The 17,731-nt window shown below is 37.5% G+C and overlaps 1 protein-coding gene across 1 annotated transcript in view; it reads left to right on the forward strand.

Moving 5' to 3' along the window:
* Hsd17b12 (hydroxysteroid 17-beta dehydrogenase 12) overlaps window positions 1-17,731 on the forward strand; it is a 147,066-nt gene that overhangs the window by 96,456 nt on the left and 32,879 nt on the right. Inside the window, exons 5-6 of the mRNA XM_046456339.2 lie at window positions 10,498-10,562; window positions 11,398-11,442. Coding sequence (XP_046312295.1) covers window positions 10,498-10,562; window positions 11,398-11,442 — 110 coding nt within the window. The remainder of the gene's footprint in view (window positions 1-10,497; window positions 10,563-11,397; window positions 11,443-17,731) is intronic.

A 17,731-nucleotide genomic window follows, 5' to 3' on the forward strand; every position in this document is an offset into this window, starting at 1 on the left:
AAAAAAACAGTAAGCATGTCTTTTTTCAGGCAAATATTAAGAAATACAGATTTAAGAAGCTTATAAAACTTCAACTATTTGGAGAAAATGACATCCTTACATCTTTGAATAAGCAAAAAATTGGTTAACAAAATATGATTGCTATAATGCTTACTTGATCCTCAGGCGAGACTCTCCTGTGTGTTCCAAATTGGTTTGGAGGGCTTTGCACAATACATTGCAGGGAGGCGAAATTTACCAAGGCCAAAGGAGTAGCCTTGGATTTGAAATATGCCACAGACAATACTTTTTTTTTCAAATTCCACTACTGTGGCTTTTTTAACTTTGTAAAGGTGAGATTCTTTATTCTGGAAGGAGAAAGAAAGATCCTCTTGGAAAAATATAGTTACTTAGTTTGTGATTCAAATTTTAAAAGCTCCTATAATTTTAGTCACGCTAGACAAGAATTTTCTCAAATGTTCTGAAGGTCCTTTCCACCTAGAGTGTCACGGTTTATGTCAGTTGAAAAATTGAGAGTATGAGTGAGTATCAGATGATCTGTGTTGTCATCCTGGCCAAGTGTGTTCAGAACTATATGTCAGCCATTGACTTCTTCTGCCCACACGCATGGCCCATGATTTTAAGAGGCCCCACTTTGACAGCAATAATATGTATCAATAGTAAAGCTGAACTAGACATTGCTGTGCCCTTTGTAAGTGATAATTGTCCCACTAACGTACTAAAAAGATAGTTTAAGGAGAGATATTCATCAGAGTTAAGATTAGTCAGTTCGCTGTGTATATTTAGGTTTCCCAAGTTAGTTTACAAAAGACCCAAGTATTAGCTACTTAGGGAAAAAGGAGTAGTTAGCTTCCAAATGGCAGATTCCCAGATAATTGTGTTGGGATCGAGAAAGGGCTTCCTTGTAGTTGAGTCCTCAGAGGATCAAAGGAAGAGAAATAGACATTGACCTAGGAGAAGGTCCCAAGGGGCCACAGAAAGCTTGTGTAGGATTGGTTGGAAGGAAGAGAGAGTGGGCATACTAGGAAATTATGCAGCTTCCCCTTCCAGTTGATCAAGGAAGTTAGGAATAGAGGAGAGATCCTCACTTCTGTAGGGGGTCTAGACATATATAAAGTCTACCATTAATAACAATACCTCTGAAAAGACTGATTACAACTGTCATTTACATCTTACTGGGATTGGTTTATTCATTTGATCATCTGTCTACTTCTTCCTGGATAGTCGCCCTGAGGAAATTTTAGTTAATGAAAGATTGGGAAAATCATTTTGAAATGGAGGATAGATTTAAGAAGAAAATTATATTGGCAGACTTGTGATCAGTGGGGTGCTTAGATGAGGAAAAGAAGAGCAAAATAAAGTTCGTTTAGAAGGCACCAAAGATAAACTTCATGTACTTGGAAATACCACCACCCCTTTCTTTTTTTTTACCACCCCAAGTGTAAGCGGAGGCCATTAGGCCAGGAGTATAGAAAAAATTGTGGGACTGTATAGGATGATAGTTTGGGGGAGGGGTGGAGTTTCTCTGCCAATGCCAGGGTATGATTCTTGTGCTTTTTTGAAATCTTAAAGACACTTCTAAATCTTCCCTTTTGTAGTATTGCACAGTCACATTCTGTCACTAACCACCTAGAGTTAGCATAGATTCCACAGGTTCAAAGGCAGTTTCCAACAAGATTGTCCTCACTTCAGATGCTAGCTGTTTAGGGGTCCCTAGGCCATCTGTACTTTTGACAAATTCCAGGGTTTCCTCATGTTTGACAGCCGGGGCCTTTTACAGAGCTCAGGAAAATGCTGTATTCATGACTAAAGTTTATTTATGAAGGATACTAGCAGGCTGAGGAGCTGAGGAGACACAGAGCAGTTTGGGAGGGTCCTGAGCACAAAGCTGCTTCTGTGCCCTCGTCCTGTGAGTCGGGACACCCTCCTGCACATCTGTGCTTTCACCAGTGAGAAGCGTCACCAGGCTTCAGTATCCAGAGTTTGTAATGGGATTTCATTATGTAGGCATGATTGATTAAATCATTGGCAATGTAATTGAACTCAATCCCCTGAGCCCTCCTCCCTTATCTGAAGATTGAACTGGCTCAAAGCCCCAACCCTCCAGTTTGATAGTTGGTCTTTCTAGTGACCAAACCCTATCCTGAGTCATCTTGTTAGCATAAACTCAGTTGTGATCCAAGGGTCTACCATTAATAACAAAGAACTGCTCTCACTGAGGGTATTCCGAAGTCTAGACCTCCAGCCCATTAACAGAAGTCAAAGAAATTCTTTATTATACGTCACCTTTCCTTTCCTATTAAAAAGTACTTATGGGGGCTAGGGATGTGGCTCAAGTGGTAGCACATTTGCCTGGCATGTGTGGGGCACTGGGATTGATCCTCAGCACCACATAAAACTGAAAAATAAATATTAAAAAAATTCTCTCTCTCTCTCTCTCTAAAAAAAAGTACTTATGGTGTTCAATATGATATTTCAGTGCATGGTATTCAATGGTATATCTGTCACCTCAAACATTCATTATTTTTTGTTTTAGGATCATTGAAAATCCCATCGGCTAGTTACTTTGAAATATACAATTAATTGTTGCCAACCGTACTGTGCTATACAACATTAGAAGTTATTCTTCCTTTCCAACTGTTCCCCTGTGCCCACTTACTATCCTCTCTCTATTCCTTTTCTCCTGCCCCAGTGTTTGGTAACCACTATTCTATTCTCTACTCCTATTTGTTAATTGATTCCATCAATCAATTGTATACTAACTCACTAAACAAGTAAAATTTCGTAGCTATAGTGGTAAATGCAACAGACATTGTTTCGGCTTTCATGGAAGTTAGCCACGGAATAAGTAGTTGGGAATGTGTTGCATGTAATGAAAGATTATGTTATTGAGAAAGTTAAAACTATCACAGATGGTCTCCCCAAGAAAGTAATGTTCAAGTTGAAACCTGAAAGCTAAGACTGAGAAGGTTTCCTGGTTGGAGAAACAGCATGCACAAACACCCTGAGTCTGTGTGCTCAGCATGTTGGAGGAACTGACAGAAGACTGCCAACCTGGAGCAAGGATTTCAAAGGGGGCAGTAGCAAGAGAGAAGTCTGAAGATTAAGCAGAGCCAGATCATGAAAGTCTTAGAAAATCAGGTTAATAAATTTGGGACTTGTTAAAAGAAAAACTTTAAGCAAACCAAATTTAACAGTTTGTTTTTTAAGCAAAGAACAGTTTGCATGTGAGGCTTAAAGAGCTATGCTCTTCAAACTTGGCAGGCAGCATTTATGGCCAGAAAATGGAAGTGAGGTACAGAGACAGCTTGACTGGTTACTGCTTCAGGTGAGCACGGTTAGATCAGCTGGCTGGCTGTGAGACTGAGACTCAGCCATTTGTTACAAAAGCATACCCCTAAGTTAGGTTTACTTACCAACTTGCATATTGTCATCTAGAGACTCAAGAGTATAGAGGACATCCTTGGGCCAAATTTAGTTTAACATACTTTATTGGAAGTATAATTAGGAAGCCACTGTAGAATTTTAAGGATGAATTGATAACATTTTAGAATTTTAGCAGGATCCCTTTTTACTTCCAAGTAGGAGTAGGACACCAGTAAAAAATTGATAAGAGGACACCAGTAAAAGGCTATTTTGGCAATGAAACATAAGGTGAAGATGGTTTATATTAGGAAGGTGGCAGTGGAAATGGGTAGAAATAGATGTGTAGGAAATAGACAACAACAAATAGACACCAGGATCATTTTCTGATGAGCGTCCTTATTAGAGGTCTTGAGTGAAGAGTAACAATAGCTTCATTTTAAGTCATTCTTCTCAACATTCATTGAGCGTTTTTTACATGTCAGGCACCATGCTGATGAATCTCATTTAATCTTCAACAACTTTATAAGGTAGATATTAATATTTCTGTACCCATTTTACAGACAAGAACCAGACTTAGAGATTAAATTCATTTACCAAAATTAGACAACTGGTAATGAGCAACTTCCAGGTTCTGACTTGAAGAACTGGATGGCATTTCTCTAAGGTAGGAAACTGGATCTGGAGTAAATTCTGTGGAGCAAAATGAGGAGTGCACTTTGGAATATGTTAAGCTTGAGAGCATGTAAGAAATCCAGGTGGAGACACAAGCAGACAGTTGGATCACTGATACAAACATCCTTCTTTGCTAGAAGGGAGCCTTCTTTGTAGTGAATGAGACAGAAGCCTGGTATAGCCAATCATAGTAAGCAGAATAGGTAAATGGATTTACACACACACTTAGGAGACTCATCAGGAATATTTCAGGCTATGTATAATGCCTTACAGTTCCATTAGATGTATTGACTGAGATTGGATTTCTAAAGTGAGCATAAGACTTTCAGTTTTCAAATTTATTTCCTTTTACTCAAAATCCACTAATGATATTAATTAAAGCAGAACCTTTAACTTAAAACTGGGTAATTAGCTCTGTGATTCAGAAATGTAAATAGAACTATAAGTCACGAAATAGATAAATGTGTTCCTGTTAGCTAACATTTAGCTACCAACCTCATGTCATTCTTCTTTCCTCGTCCCCTCTTCCAATTATATGTATGGCAACTATTACCTACTTTTGTAACAAGGATCACAGCAATTTATAATTAGACAGTGGAAAGGAAATGTTCTGTTGTGTTGCTTCTGACTCAATCTTAATTTTTCCAATTTCTGATTAAAGGCACTGCAATTTAAAGCCTTGTAAACTCTCTTTTATTTGGAAATTGCTACTCACAAGTGTATGAAAACTGTAAAGTTTGCAAAATGTTTTACATGGTGTTCCAAATATCATCTGTCAGTGTATGAACATGTGCTAGCTACAGCAATATGTTAAATAAAGCAGAGAAGGGATTTTCTTTGCATCACTTTCCACACTCTCTCTAGACTGTAAGACTAGATCCACTTGAATGCATTAAAGAGAGTAGAGGAGGAATTGGGATAAATTTGATCAGCATAAACAGACCTTCTAGTTAGCTGCTACCCAGATAGAGTTCTGTCCTGCAGAAGAACTTCTCATTTTTTAAAATATTTTTTTTAGTTGGAGATGGACACATTATTTTTATTTATTTATTTTTATGTGGTGCTGAGGATCAAACCCAGTGCCTCCCACATGCTCTACCACTGAGCCCCAGCTCCAGCCCAGAACTTCTCTATTTTGATGCTGGCCATAAAAATAGAAGCAGGGCACTTTGTTTAGGGCACAAAGTAGGAGTTCAATAAAGTTTTGTTGAATTAATGGCCACATGATAACAACTCTTCCTCAGTTTATTTAATATGTTAATATGTTCCAGACATTGGGTTAAAGATTTTATGTATATTAGCTCATTTGATTCTTAAATCCTTATCTCTATTTCCTATATAAGTATAATAACGAAACTGAGGGTGAAATCACTTGCTTCTTGTTAGAAGCTGGTGCTAGTGGAGTCAGGACTGAACCCTGGGGTTTGTGAAGTCTGTATCCTTTGGCATTTAAAAAAATTTCTTTATGGGAATTGAACCCAGGCCTCAGATGTGCTATGCAAGTGCTATACCACTAAACTATACCTCCAGCCCTTTTATAAAAATGTAAGCTAAAACATTAAGTACAGGAGGGGTCCCCCACTCTCTTTTGATATAGTCATTATTACTGAAGTGTACATTTCAAAAATTCATTAGTGACAGTAGTTTTTAGAAGCATCTCATAACTAACATCTCATGAACTAAGTGGTAAAACTGGATTAGTATATAGAACTACAAATGTAACTAAGATGTGATCTTATCATTTTCTGTTTTAATATCATGAGAAGGAAGTAGAGGAGACAACTTTGCATTATTAGAATTATATTTGGAAGCTCAACCATTAGGCAAAGTAAACTACATTAATTTCTTAGCTTTCTGATTAATCTAGAAAAAAGCAGGTTGATGGTCTGTGTGAGGTTAACCATATGAGTGGTTTTTCCTTTTCTAGTAAGTTATTGTTTGTTCTTCCCTCATGCCCAACCCAGATACCAAAAATCTAATTTTCTAATGACATTATATTATCTCTGGCAGCTGGTTTCAATAGAGAATTCTAGGTCCAGTAAGGTCAGCAGCAAATGACCTTAGAAGGAACAAGAATCTGGTGTATTTTTTTTCCTAAGTAAGAGATGTGAAAATGATTTTTTAAAGTTTTATCTCAGAAGTTAGAACAACATTCAGAATATCTCTGGATTTTCTGTGTCTCAAACATGAAGCACTTACACTGAGCCCAGTGTTTTTTGCAGTTCTGGAGGGGGCTGCAGAGAGCACAGCTAATCATGGCCCCTGCCAGTTCTCCCTGCCAGGGTCAACTCTAGGAGGATCACTTCTTGCCCAACCTCTCTTTCCTCTTCCCTGGGTCCTTGTTCTGGGTCTGTCTTCTCCTCTGTTCTGTCTGCCTCATCTCTTCTCTTGGATTCTTCCCAGTCTTAGAATTCCAGAGAGAAACGGATGGGAAAGATCTCCTTAGTGTTCAAGGTCCTGTTCTGATTGTGGGCTAACCGTGAGGATTTGGAGCTTATGCAGATTTCTTTGTTTTCTGAAAGACAAAAGAATACACAAGTGAAAGGGTTTTTTCAGGGCACTGAAAAAAATTAGATCCATTTCTGGTGCCTCACCTGAAAAATTCAGGAAAACTCACTAATAATCTACTATTTAATGCTGATTTTTAAGATAATGCCATTTAGAAGAAATTTTCACCTTTTTGAGTAACATTAGAACAACTTGTAACATTGCTTGGTGTTGTAAATCCTATAAAAAATCTTGTAAAATATAGAGATGGCATTGCCTGCACCCATTCTTAATGAGACTCAATTATAATGGGACTCTTTCCATCTTTTCACTCCTACCCAAAGCCTGTTTCTTCCTTTTGCCATTCCCTAAAAGCTTTCTGCCTGCTGTTTGGTTATTGCTGCCATCTAACGTCTCAAAATAAAATTGCAGTGGGTCTGCCTTTTCCCGAAAGATTCACACTGTTCTGCAGTTTATGGAAATTACTGTTGGAGGGTGTAGGGAAGTTCTAGCTTTCTCTCTGGAGGTTTGATACACAAGTGAAAGGGTTTTTCAGGGCACTGAAAAAAATTAAAGTTGAAATTGAGTCTGCTGAAATAAACGGACAATAATAGATTAACAGGAGAAAAGGCACACAGATTCATTAATATGCACACGTGCATGGGCCCCACACAAAATATGAAATTCAAAGAACAGCCAGATAGTTGAAGCTTAAATACCCTCTTTATAGGGGAGGGAAAAGGGGAATGTAGGCAACTTTAGAAGGGTAGGAGATGATTTTTAGGGGAGATGAATAGGCCCAGAGTACAGACAATGCCCTCAACAAAGTTACTGTAGCCTCTAGGTGTGGAGTTTGGTTTTCAGCTTCCTCCTCTGTGATGAGTTTAATCTTCCTTGGTAAATGAAATTTCAATAAGAAGATTGAAGGCAATTGTGTTCTTCTTTGGTGGATCCAGTTTAAGTAGATAAGGGAACTTCAGAAAAAAGCCTCACCCAGAATCTGTTGATTCCCAAATGCCTTTGATTTAAAATTATCAGCACTCCAAGGCACCATATTTTGGGGGATCATTTTCTGAACACCAATAAAAGCAACAGCTGTTTCTTCCTAAACTCTTGAATAATAGCACTCCAAAGTGATGACTTTTTGTGGAAAGATGATAGGTAGCATGCACACCATAGTAAAAGATCAATCAGTAAAGCAAGAAGGAAGTTAAGTTACCTCATGCCAAGTACAGGATAAATTGCCATTGTGACCTTCGTGTATATTTCCTCTCATAGAATTGGACTTGATGCTCTGAAAGGCCTATTCTAGCTTTAACTTTAAAAAAAAATATCTGTACTTACATTAATAAAGGCATAGTTCTGTATATGGTACTATTTATTTCTTCAGACTAAAGTTTTCAGTGTTGAGCATGTTTTCTTATAGAGAACTAAGTTAAATAGATGTTCCCTTTTACATTGTGTGAATAGATAGCATTGATAGATTCCCTCTGTTCAATCAGCAGAGGCAGATCTGAAGACTAGCTATTGTTAGTGCAGCCTGAACCACAGCAATACTTACTGCTTGCATAGTTATTCATGAACTTCCTGAAGTTCCTGTGCCACTTGCAAAGCTCCCACAATTAAAAAACAAAAGCAAAAATTCTTACCACATCTGGATTTTAAAAGATTTATAAGTGTACTGTTCAATTTTTTTTTTTAGCATTTTGAAATGTAGCATTAATACTTCCATAGGCTAGAAAGAAATCTGAGGATAGAAGTCTTTCTAGATATGGTAGAGTGAAGGGAAATGGAATTTGCCCTACATGATAGATTAAAAAAAAATACTGAAGAACATTACCTCCTGGAAAAACCTTCCTTGAGGATTCTGTTATCTTGAACTGACTTTGTAAAGAATATTTTGTTTATGTGTAGCATTTTAATAGGTATTTTGGTTTCTCTTGGTCACATTTTAAATAAATTATTCATCCTTTATAATTCCATAGTGGTTAGGGCAAAGTCAAACGAATATAATACCTCACCTTCAACTAGCTTTGACTTAATTGTTAACAGATATTTTATAGAATTGATCCCTGGGACCCCCATTGGAGGGGAAACCTATTGAATAAACTAAAAATGAATTTGCACCTGCTGTTATGTTTAGATACTATCTCTTCTCAAATGGGCATAGATCTAATTAAATACAGTTTGTTTTGCCATTATCCTTTCTTACCTATTTCAGACAGGTTTCAGTGGTCTTGTTCAAACCATCCTGACCAAATTTTGCAAGTAAAATCTGGAGACCCACAGAGCCTCAAGAGCCTGGCTTAGCTTTAACACAGAACCCTTACTGAGTTCCTTTGAACCCCTGATTTTGTTAGTCTGTTGAAAAAGTTATTGTCAGGTTACTGTAGTTACCTATAGTTACCTTAGTAGTAATTGAAGTTACTACTATTACTCTCAGGCTTATCTGGCACAATTGCTTGTAAGTTTTGGCAGATTGATCATAATTTACTATCTTCTTGCAAATCAACTTTTTTCCTCTAATACTTCAGTTTTATTAAACATTATTATCAGATTTTTGTTTATTATCCAATTATTACTGATTTCTGGGGGAATTGAATCACAGATGAAGATGTATGACAACTTTAATGTACTGATTAAGAACCTTGTCTCTGAAATACAATTTTCTGAGTTTGAGTTCTGCCTTAGTTTGTTCTATGACTTGAAGTCAAATTATTTAACTGCTGTGAACTTCAGTGAGAGAGAACACATTTTTAAAAAGTGAAAATTTTTAAAAGGGAGACAATAATAGGAACTACTTAATAGAATTATTTTGATATCTAGATAGGTAGATAGATAATCCATTTCACAAGTTATTTAGTTGATACAAATGTAGAAATAGTATATTTATTTTTTTCTTTGTTTTTTGGGGCAGGAGTGGTACCAGGGTTGGACCCAGGGGTATTTAACCACTGAGCCACATCTCCAGTTCTTATTATTTTTTATTTTGAGACAGTTGCTTAGGGCCTCGATAAGTTTGAACTTTCGATCCTCCTACATCAGCCTCCCCAGCCACTGGGATTACAGGCATGTGCCACCATGCCCAGAAGTTTTTTAATTCCTGTATTTATTCCTTTTTTGGGATTGTCTTTGCCTTTCCAAAGTTAGAGAAAACCACAGGATAGCTAAGTATTCAAATCATGGGCCTAATTACATATGTTTGTTCAGATCACGTCAGTAGTTTTAGAGCCTCAACCTTAAGCTAGGTGACTGGGGAGTCGTGAAGCAAGGAAGACTGAGACATGACTTCAGCCTTTGATGGGTGATTTATCAGAGGTATTCAGTCTCACCTATTTTCCTGGCTGCACATAGAATCCGTCCCTCAATTCCCAGATGAAGTCAGGCTCTGCTGGAACAGGCTGCCGTAGCACTCTGCACTTTGTCATGAAATAATTGTTTGTGTTGGTTGAGCGCCTTTCTATTCCTACTAGATTGTGTACTCCATCACATGAGAAGCAGTTTCTTTCTACTTTTCCCAGTGTCTAGCACATGTCTTGCCCAAAAATATATGGCAAATATTTGTGGCATGACTACACAAGCTCTTAAGAGTGAACAAAACGAGATGCATGTCATATGTGACTTATACTGCACTATGAAAACTGAAGATGTAGAGAAGAGTTTAGCAATATCTACAAATAACTGTGTTGCAGAGGGAGAGTACACATCTCTCCAGGGGCCGTGGAAAGTAAAAGGTGAGTAGAAGTCCTTTTGACGAGGGTTCGATGCTAACTAAGTGTAGAAGAAACGAAAGAAGAGACATTTGAACTGGACTTTTCAAGGGTATAAAATTTGAATAGAAAAGTGTGGGAAAAGTTACCCCAAACATAAGCAGTATTTTATATAATTGTATCATTTCTTTATAGCTTTAATCTCATTGTTTTCAATAAATCTGTAAAATGTATATTAGCTAACAATTTTGTCTTATTTCAGTGAACAATGTGGGAATCTCATATGAGTATCCTGAATACTTTTTGGAAATTCCTGACTTGGACAATGTGAGTCTTTTTTTTTTTTTTTTTTTTTGTCTGCTATGGTAACAAAAAGAATGCATGCAGGTCTTGGTAAGATAGTATTGTATAATGATTCAGTCTGTGAGCACTGGAGTCCAGCTGCCTGAGGTTCACACTTAACTCCTCTGTTTACTACTTGAATTCTCTGGGGAAGAACCTAACTTAGTTTCCTCACCAGTAAAATGGGCGGCTTCATAGGAATGTTAAAAAGATTGAATAAGAAAATGTTTATGAACTCATTTACACAGTGTCAGTATCAATAATAGTTCTAGTTTTATTTTTTTAGTATATCAAGACAACTCTATTTTAAGTATTAGGATTCTAAACATCAATTTAAAAATCAAATATGTTAATATCTGTCAGCATGATTGATTCAGGTAAAGCGTCTCTACCAGAAGGAAAACTGCGTCCCTCATATGCACATAATCCTTTAATGAAAATAAGGAATGTATGTCATTGAAGGGCTATGTAAAATTTTTTCAAACTGTTGAAAATCTTAGACTCAATAATTTCTACTCTCCATATCAGGAGAGAGGAAATTGCAAAGTGTTCTATTTATATTGGATTTAATGTGTCTTTTCACTTCCATAGTTTACTTGCACGTTTACCTTGTCTTTTGCATATTAGCATGAATTGCTGCTTTTGTTAGAAAAATAGTGTAACACTAAGAGTAAGATAAACTCTGCCTCTCCACCCCAACTCTTATAATTTTTTCAAGGTCTTTGCAATATCCCATGAAACTTCCAATGTATCACAATATTACTTGAGTATATACCTAATATGATCAAATCTATATAAAATTATCTGTATTTTTTTTCAGGCCATTAAGAAACTGATAAATATTAATATTCTTTCTGTTTGTAAGGTAAGTAGCTTTGTTAGAAATATGTCACCTTTTTGGTTCTTTCTATTAAAAATCGTGATTTGTGGTCAGATGATTTCACTTCAGTCACTTAGCATGTGTTCCATTTGAAAGGTGTGTGTTTACTTATGTTCTCAGGAAGTAGAAAGAACTGACCACCAAACAAGTATCTGTGTTATTCACTTTCTAATAACCTAACAGTTTAAGTGTCTTCTACATGCAAACCCTATAGTATGTCCTGAGACTACAAAAACAAACTTAAGCTGAAGATTGATTGACTTCATCCACCTGCTATTCATCACTGATAATTTTTTTTCATTTTGTCTCCCCTGCGATTCATTTAAATTGATAGCTTAAATGTCATGGCACAGCATTGTATGGAGAATATGGGACCATAAAGTAATGAGAATGATGTTTGTAGAAACCTAATAGCCAAGCCTAGCTGTGAAGTGCTAAGCATGTATCATAGCCATGTCCCTTGGATATGCCAACAAAAGACAGCACAGCTGATACCGCTAAAAGGAACAGTAGCTAACAAATAGAAGTATCTCAGCACTTATTTTGTTTAGTTGTTAGCAGTAACTAAACAAAAAAAAAATGACCATACTTTGGTTTTATATACCAGACCAGTGAAATTCTGCCTGAGGCATAATTCCCATGAGCAATATCAGATAATATATATGTACACGTTAGTTTATATATACACTATGTATGCAGAAGTATATATGTACTATATATGTGAATATATAGCATATATAACATGGTGATAACATGCTTATACATACTAATATATACTATATTATACACACACACACTAGTTGAAGGAAATAAAAAAGGTTTCATTCAGAACTCTTAATTGATCAGATAAATATAAATAAGAACTGGTTGTTGATTTTTACTTTATGGCATAGTCTTGGTATTTATTGTGAATGTTTAAAAGAAAAATTCTTTTCTTCATGTGTCCTCATGTCCTAAGAGAAAGTATAACTTTCACATGTTTGATTTCAAGTCCAAGAACCCAGGAATGTCATGCCTTGCCCAACTTTCCATGTATGGTTATCCTTCTCCCTGTAGAACGCATGTGTTGTTTGAAAGTGTTAACTAGGTTTTTTAAGGCAAAGAATGTTTGGTAGCTTGCTACTTAAAGACACCTCAGATGAATTATATTGTAAAATGACAAATAATTTTGCAAAACAAATAGTTATTCCCATTGTATCTTCTCTCTTACTGTTATTAGCCAGGTTTTTTTTCTCACTTGAGATTTGGTTTAAGTGAGGTAAATCAGTAACAAGTGGATCTGAGTAGATGTGGAGCAAGACCCACATGCATAAAATTGATGCTTTAAAAATGCATCAATTTAAAATGAACTTATCTGTTTGGTTTTAAAGACATCTCCCTTATATTTGTGTAAGTGTAATCATTCTTTAATAGTCTGTATGTGGTTTCAAGATAATTAAATAACTACCATTTACTATTTATATCTGACCTTTGACATTTTACTTAACCTCTGTGCTTCAGTTTTCGTCTGTAAATTGAGGATGATAATTCTCTTCACCTCATAGAATTGTGAGAATTAAATAATGTAAAGTGTATAAAACTGTTAGAAGAGTGCCTAGAATATACAGTAAGTGCTCTAAAAATGTGATTGTTGTTGTTGTAAAATGTGATCGTTGTTATTCAGAGCTGATAAAGGTTTTTTAGTAAATATGTGTAATCATGATTTTATATTTTTAAGAAAGCAAAGTGTTTTGGGGGCTGGAGTTGTGGCTCAGTGGTAAAGCACTTGCCTCACATGTGTGAGGCCCTGGGTTCGATCCTCAGCACCACATAAATAAATAAAACAAAAGATCCATTTACAACTAAAAAGTATATTTAAAAAAAAGCAAAGTTTTTTGATCAAAATTAATATCACTTCTAGTCTGTAATTCTGTACTTTGTTATTTTGCCTTTTGAAATGACTGATGTGTACTGTTACTTTCATATATCTTTTCTGGTACATTTGGCCGAGTGTTTGAAAATAATGAGTGTTAAAACAAGGCACACATGTTTCATAATATATTGTACTGAGTTAATGAGAAAATGTGTTCAAGTGTTTAAATTTTATTTGACAGAATTGTTAATACTAGCTGCAAATTTATTCTCTGATAATTGTAACTCCTCTGTCAGATAAACTATGTAGGATTCTTACTGCAGATCCAGTAATACTTTCTTTATAAGCCCCTGCTTGTCTGCCCTGGGGTGCTTGTGCAGTCAGCCTTACGGTGTAAAACCCTGGCCTCCTCTGTCCCTAGAGCATGCATTTTTGGCTGGCAGTCTACAGAATACTAATGATAAAAGGCCAAGGTCTGGCCCTTAATCTGGGAGGACTAGTGAGCTTGCTCTGCACCACAGCCACAGCTGTGCCCTTCATGCAGCATCTGAACCCAGATCAGCATGTGCAGCAGCGATCACATTACGCCCTTGCTTGAAGACTACACGGTGCTGGGGGCAGGGGGTGGCAGTGGCAGTGACATTGTGGGTAAAACAGCACAAACCCAACAGCACTGTGAAGTAACTTGTATTTGATAAAATACAAAATGCTTCTTCCCCCTCTTCATTCTTCCTCTTCCCTTCTCTTTTTTCCCGTTGTGATGTACACTTGTTCTCGTGAAATGAGGTAGTGAAGACAGATGCTAGTTTCTTAATCGCTTGTGGGCCATATTGATGGGAACCAGGAACAGCCGACGAATGGATATATGCTTAAAATTTTTGTATGCAGGCCTTTATTGAAAACCAAATCCCATTTTAAAAGCACTAAGGGAGTTTGCTATTTAAGATATTTCTTCACTATGCCAAATAATCAGCCCTTGATTGATTTTTAGTATGAATCTGAATTTTCCCGTACCTTTGTGATGTGCGCGTGTAATGGGAAAAAAATTCAGAATTCTTGGTTTATGAAATCAAAGATTCATGGAATTAAGGTAGTATGGAAGTCAATATGTTTTTATGGTGCTGTGTGAGTTGATGTGGTGTCACCTCTGCAGCACAGTTGACTAGTGGTCATTCAGATATGAGGATGGTTTGATTGGAACAGTGGGAGTGTAGTGGCAAACTAGAAGGCAAGCATTATCTATAAATGGGATTTTATGAGAATTAAATGAATCAATGCATGTAAAATGTCTAATTAGCCATAAAAAAAAAATCTAGAAGGCGAGAAAACTAAGTTAGGACAGCATCGTGCAGGAATTTGAGTGTTGTGCTCCACAGAACGGAGATCATAAAGTAGAGGTAAGATGTGAGCCACCGTGTGGTACAGAGACTTGATTCTCGTGGTGGAATGACTGGCAATAGGTATTTTATGGCATTTAAGGCATTCACCTTGGTGAAGTTTTGTGTATGACGCTCCCAGGTTTAGGGCTCTCATGCTGCTATGATTTGCTCTATAAGATATTTTGATGAATTGCTCCTATCATTCTTTAGTTGATTATGTTGCCCAGGTCAGGGCCACATTTTTCATAGCAATGACTTTTGGAGCCCTGGAATAACTTAAAAGGCAGTGAAAAGAGGTCTGGCTACAGAATCTTAGAAGGTTTTTTTATGGTAGCTGGAGGGGAGGGGATGGCATGGGTGTCTGCAGCCTAAAACTACAATGAATTTATCAAAAAACCTTATATGAGAATGAAAATAGCCTCTTCTTACCAGCAAGAGTGGTCCAAGTTTTATTTCCACACCAAACCACATGGTAGGGATGACTGGCTGAGGAGTGTCTGAGGAGATGCTGGTGAAATCAGCTTGTCCTGGGACTTTGGGTTTGTGCCCCTAATTTGGAGGACTTGCTGAGTAAGGCTCCAGCAATTTATTGCAAGGCCTATGCCATGCCAAGAGCTCTGATCAAATTGTCTTTACGTTTCCTTCGGGTTCACATTCTCCTGTCCTGTGTGAGCAGGTCATGTGATTACAAATACCTCTTAAGTCCCACATTCCAATAGAGGAAAGATAAAAGTACACTGTCCTGAGATCAAGTGAATTTCAGGTTATCATTAGATAAGTGATGGTGATGTGTCCAGGGGTATTGCAGAAGAAATACCAGAACAGTTGGGGCTGCAAAGCACTAACGTGTAACTGTGAACAGCCCTCTTTCCATTGGATTGTTCCACTTTTTAGTCTTACCCAGTAATTTTGGGTTTATTCCTTTCTCCCCTCTCAGTGGCCTACTTAACAGGGCTTCCCCTTCCCTCAGATGCTTAGAAGCCTCGTTGCTTCCCTTCCCAGTTTTGCTCTTAAATCCTTTAGGGACAGGTTCAGTGTTATTCTTCTTCCTTAAGTGGTGTAGGAGCTCTGTGTAGGTGACCAGTATAGCAGGTAGACATTTCAAACTGGAAGAGAAGTCCTCCAGGTTGGGCTTTTTCTTTAGGATTTCAGATGCGCTGTGACTAAAATCTAAGGCAAATCTGGTCTCTCATCAAGAGCAATGATATTCACTCCATAAATGGTGGAGTTTTTAGACAGCTAAACCTCAGGATATTGAACCACACTCTTCTAAAATATTCCAGTTTTATCCCTGGAGGGGTTTCCATCCCATAATATTAGAGAATTTGCAAATGAAATTGTTTATCTACAATTGATTACCATTGGATAAATCATAAAAAATGGGAGAGGTGTTGTAGTTCCAGAGGCAGGCAAATATATGTCTAATTTCAAACAGATTGTACACTGAGCTCCATCAATCCAAAGACAAAACAGATTTTGTTTGTACCATTTGTTTCGGACTTGAGATCGCTTATTCTAACGAGTCTGCCAAATTTGGGGTTGCCTTCCTACTCCCAGCTATACAGTTGTTTGATTGCTTTCATCACAATTTTAGGACCTCAGGACCATCAATACTTTACTCCTTTTCACATGAGCAACGTCCAAACAATATTACCTGAACTGCCTGCAGCCCCACTGTTTCAGTCAGCTTTTTTAGTGCTGTGACTGAAACACCTGATCAGAACAATTGCAGAGGAGGAAGAGAAATTTGAGGGCTCACTGTTTCAGAGGTCTTGGGCAATAGAAGGCCAACTTCATCCTCAGGGCTCCAGGTGAGGCAGAATGTCATGGCTGAAGAGTGTGGGAGAGGGAAGCGGCTCACATGGTGATCAGGAAACAGAAAGAAGGACTCCACTTTCCAGATACAAAATATGTATGCCATAGCCATTCCCCAAATGAGCCACTTCTTCCTGCCATGCCCCACCTGCCTCCAGTCACCACCCAGTTAATCCCATTAGGGATTAGTTCACTGATTAGGTTAAGACTATAACCCAATCATTTCTCCTCCAAACCTTCTTGCATTGCCTCATACCCGATCTTTGGAGACACCTCATACCAAGCCAGAACACCCACTGAAGGGTGGGTGGGGAACTTTCCTTCTGATGATCCTTGAGCTGGAAGCTGCTGCTGGGCTTGGTTGATAAGGTGGAATCGAGGGCAAGGTCTTCCTATAGCTGTACTCCTTAAGAAATTTCCAGACTACCTTTCTATTTGAGAGACATAGCCAACCTTCTTTTTACTTTTTTTAGAGCAAAGAAGGAAATGAGTGGGAGTGTAACCCAAAATAAGATTTATAAATTACTTTTTATAGTGAGATACCATTGAGTTTTGGTATTTGCTTTATTGGGAAATGGGGATGAGGAATCTCAAACAGAGCACAGTAATTGTTTTTTGTTTTTGTTTTTGTTTTTTTGATGCTGGGGCTGGAACCCAGGGCCTTGTGCATGCTAAGTGAGTGCCCTGCCACTGAGCTACATCCTCAGACCTTCAAGCAGAGCATAATTATTTATAGTTTTTCCTTTATATATTCAACCAAAGTAGGGACTTGAAAGCACATCTTGCTAGGGGTGGAGGTGGACAGGGAGCCTTCCTGATGCCTATACCTAGATTAGGTCTCTGGGTCAGTGCAATTCCATATATCACACCACATATCTTCCCTTCCGCTCACTCAGCATTTCATTTTTAGTGTTGAGCCTCTCTGTTAGTTGTAAGCACAATGAGAATCGATAGCATGTCCCATTTGTTTCCTGCCATATCTTATCCCTTACATATGGTAGATTTAACAGATTTTTTATTTGGTTTTGTTTGGGTACTGGGGTCTGAAGGCAGGACCTGCATACGCTGGACATGTGCTCTATCACTGAGCTACATCCCCGAGCCCCAACAGATGTTTTTTGAATAAACGAGTGAATTATAAAAACCAAAAATTCTAGGTTGAATTCTTTGGGAATACAGATCATACTGATTGATTATATGTAGACTAGAAGGTTGAACTTGGATTAGC

The sequence above is a fragment of the Marmota monax genome, unplaced genomic scaffold (genome assembly GCF_021218885.2).
Source record: "Marmota monax isolate L192 unplaced genomic scaffold, Marmota_monax_Labrador192_F-V1.1 WCK01_AAM20220418_F8-fsc00047, whole genome shotgun sequence".
In the NCBI taxonomy this organism is placed as follows: Eukaryota; Metazoa; Chordata; class Mammalia; order Rodentia; family Sciuridae; genus Marmota; species Marmota monax.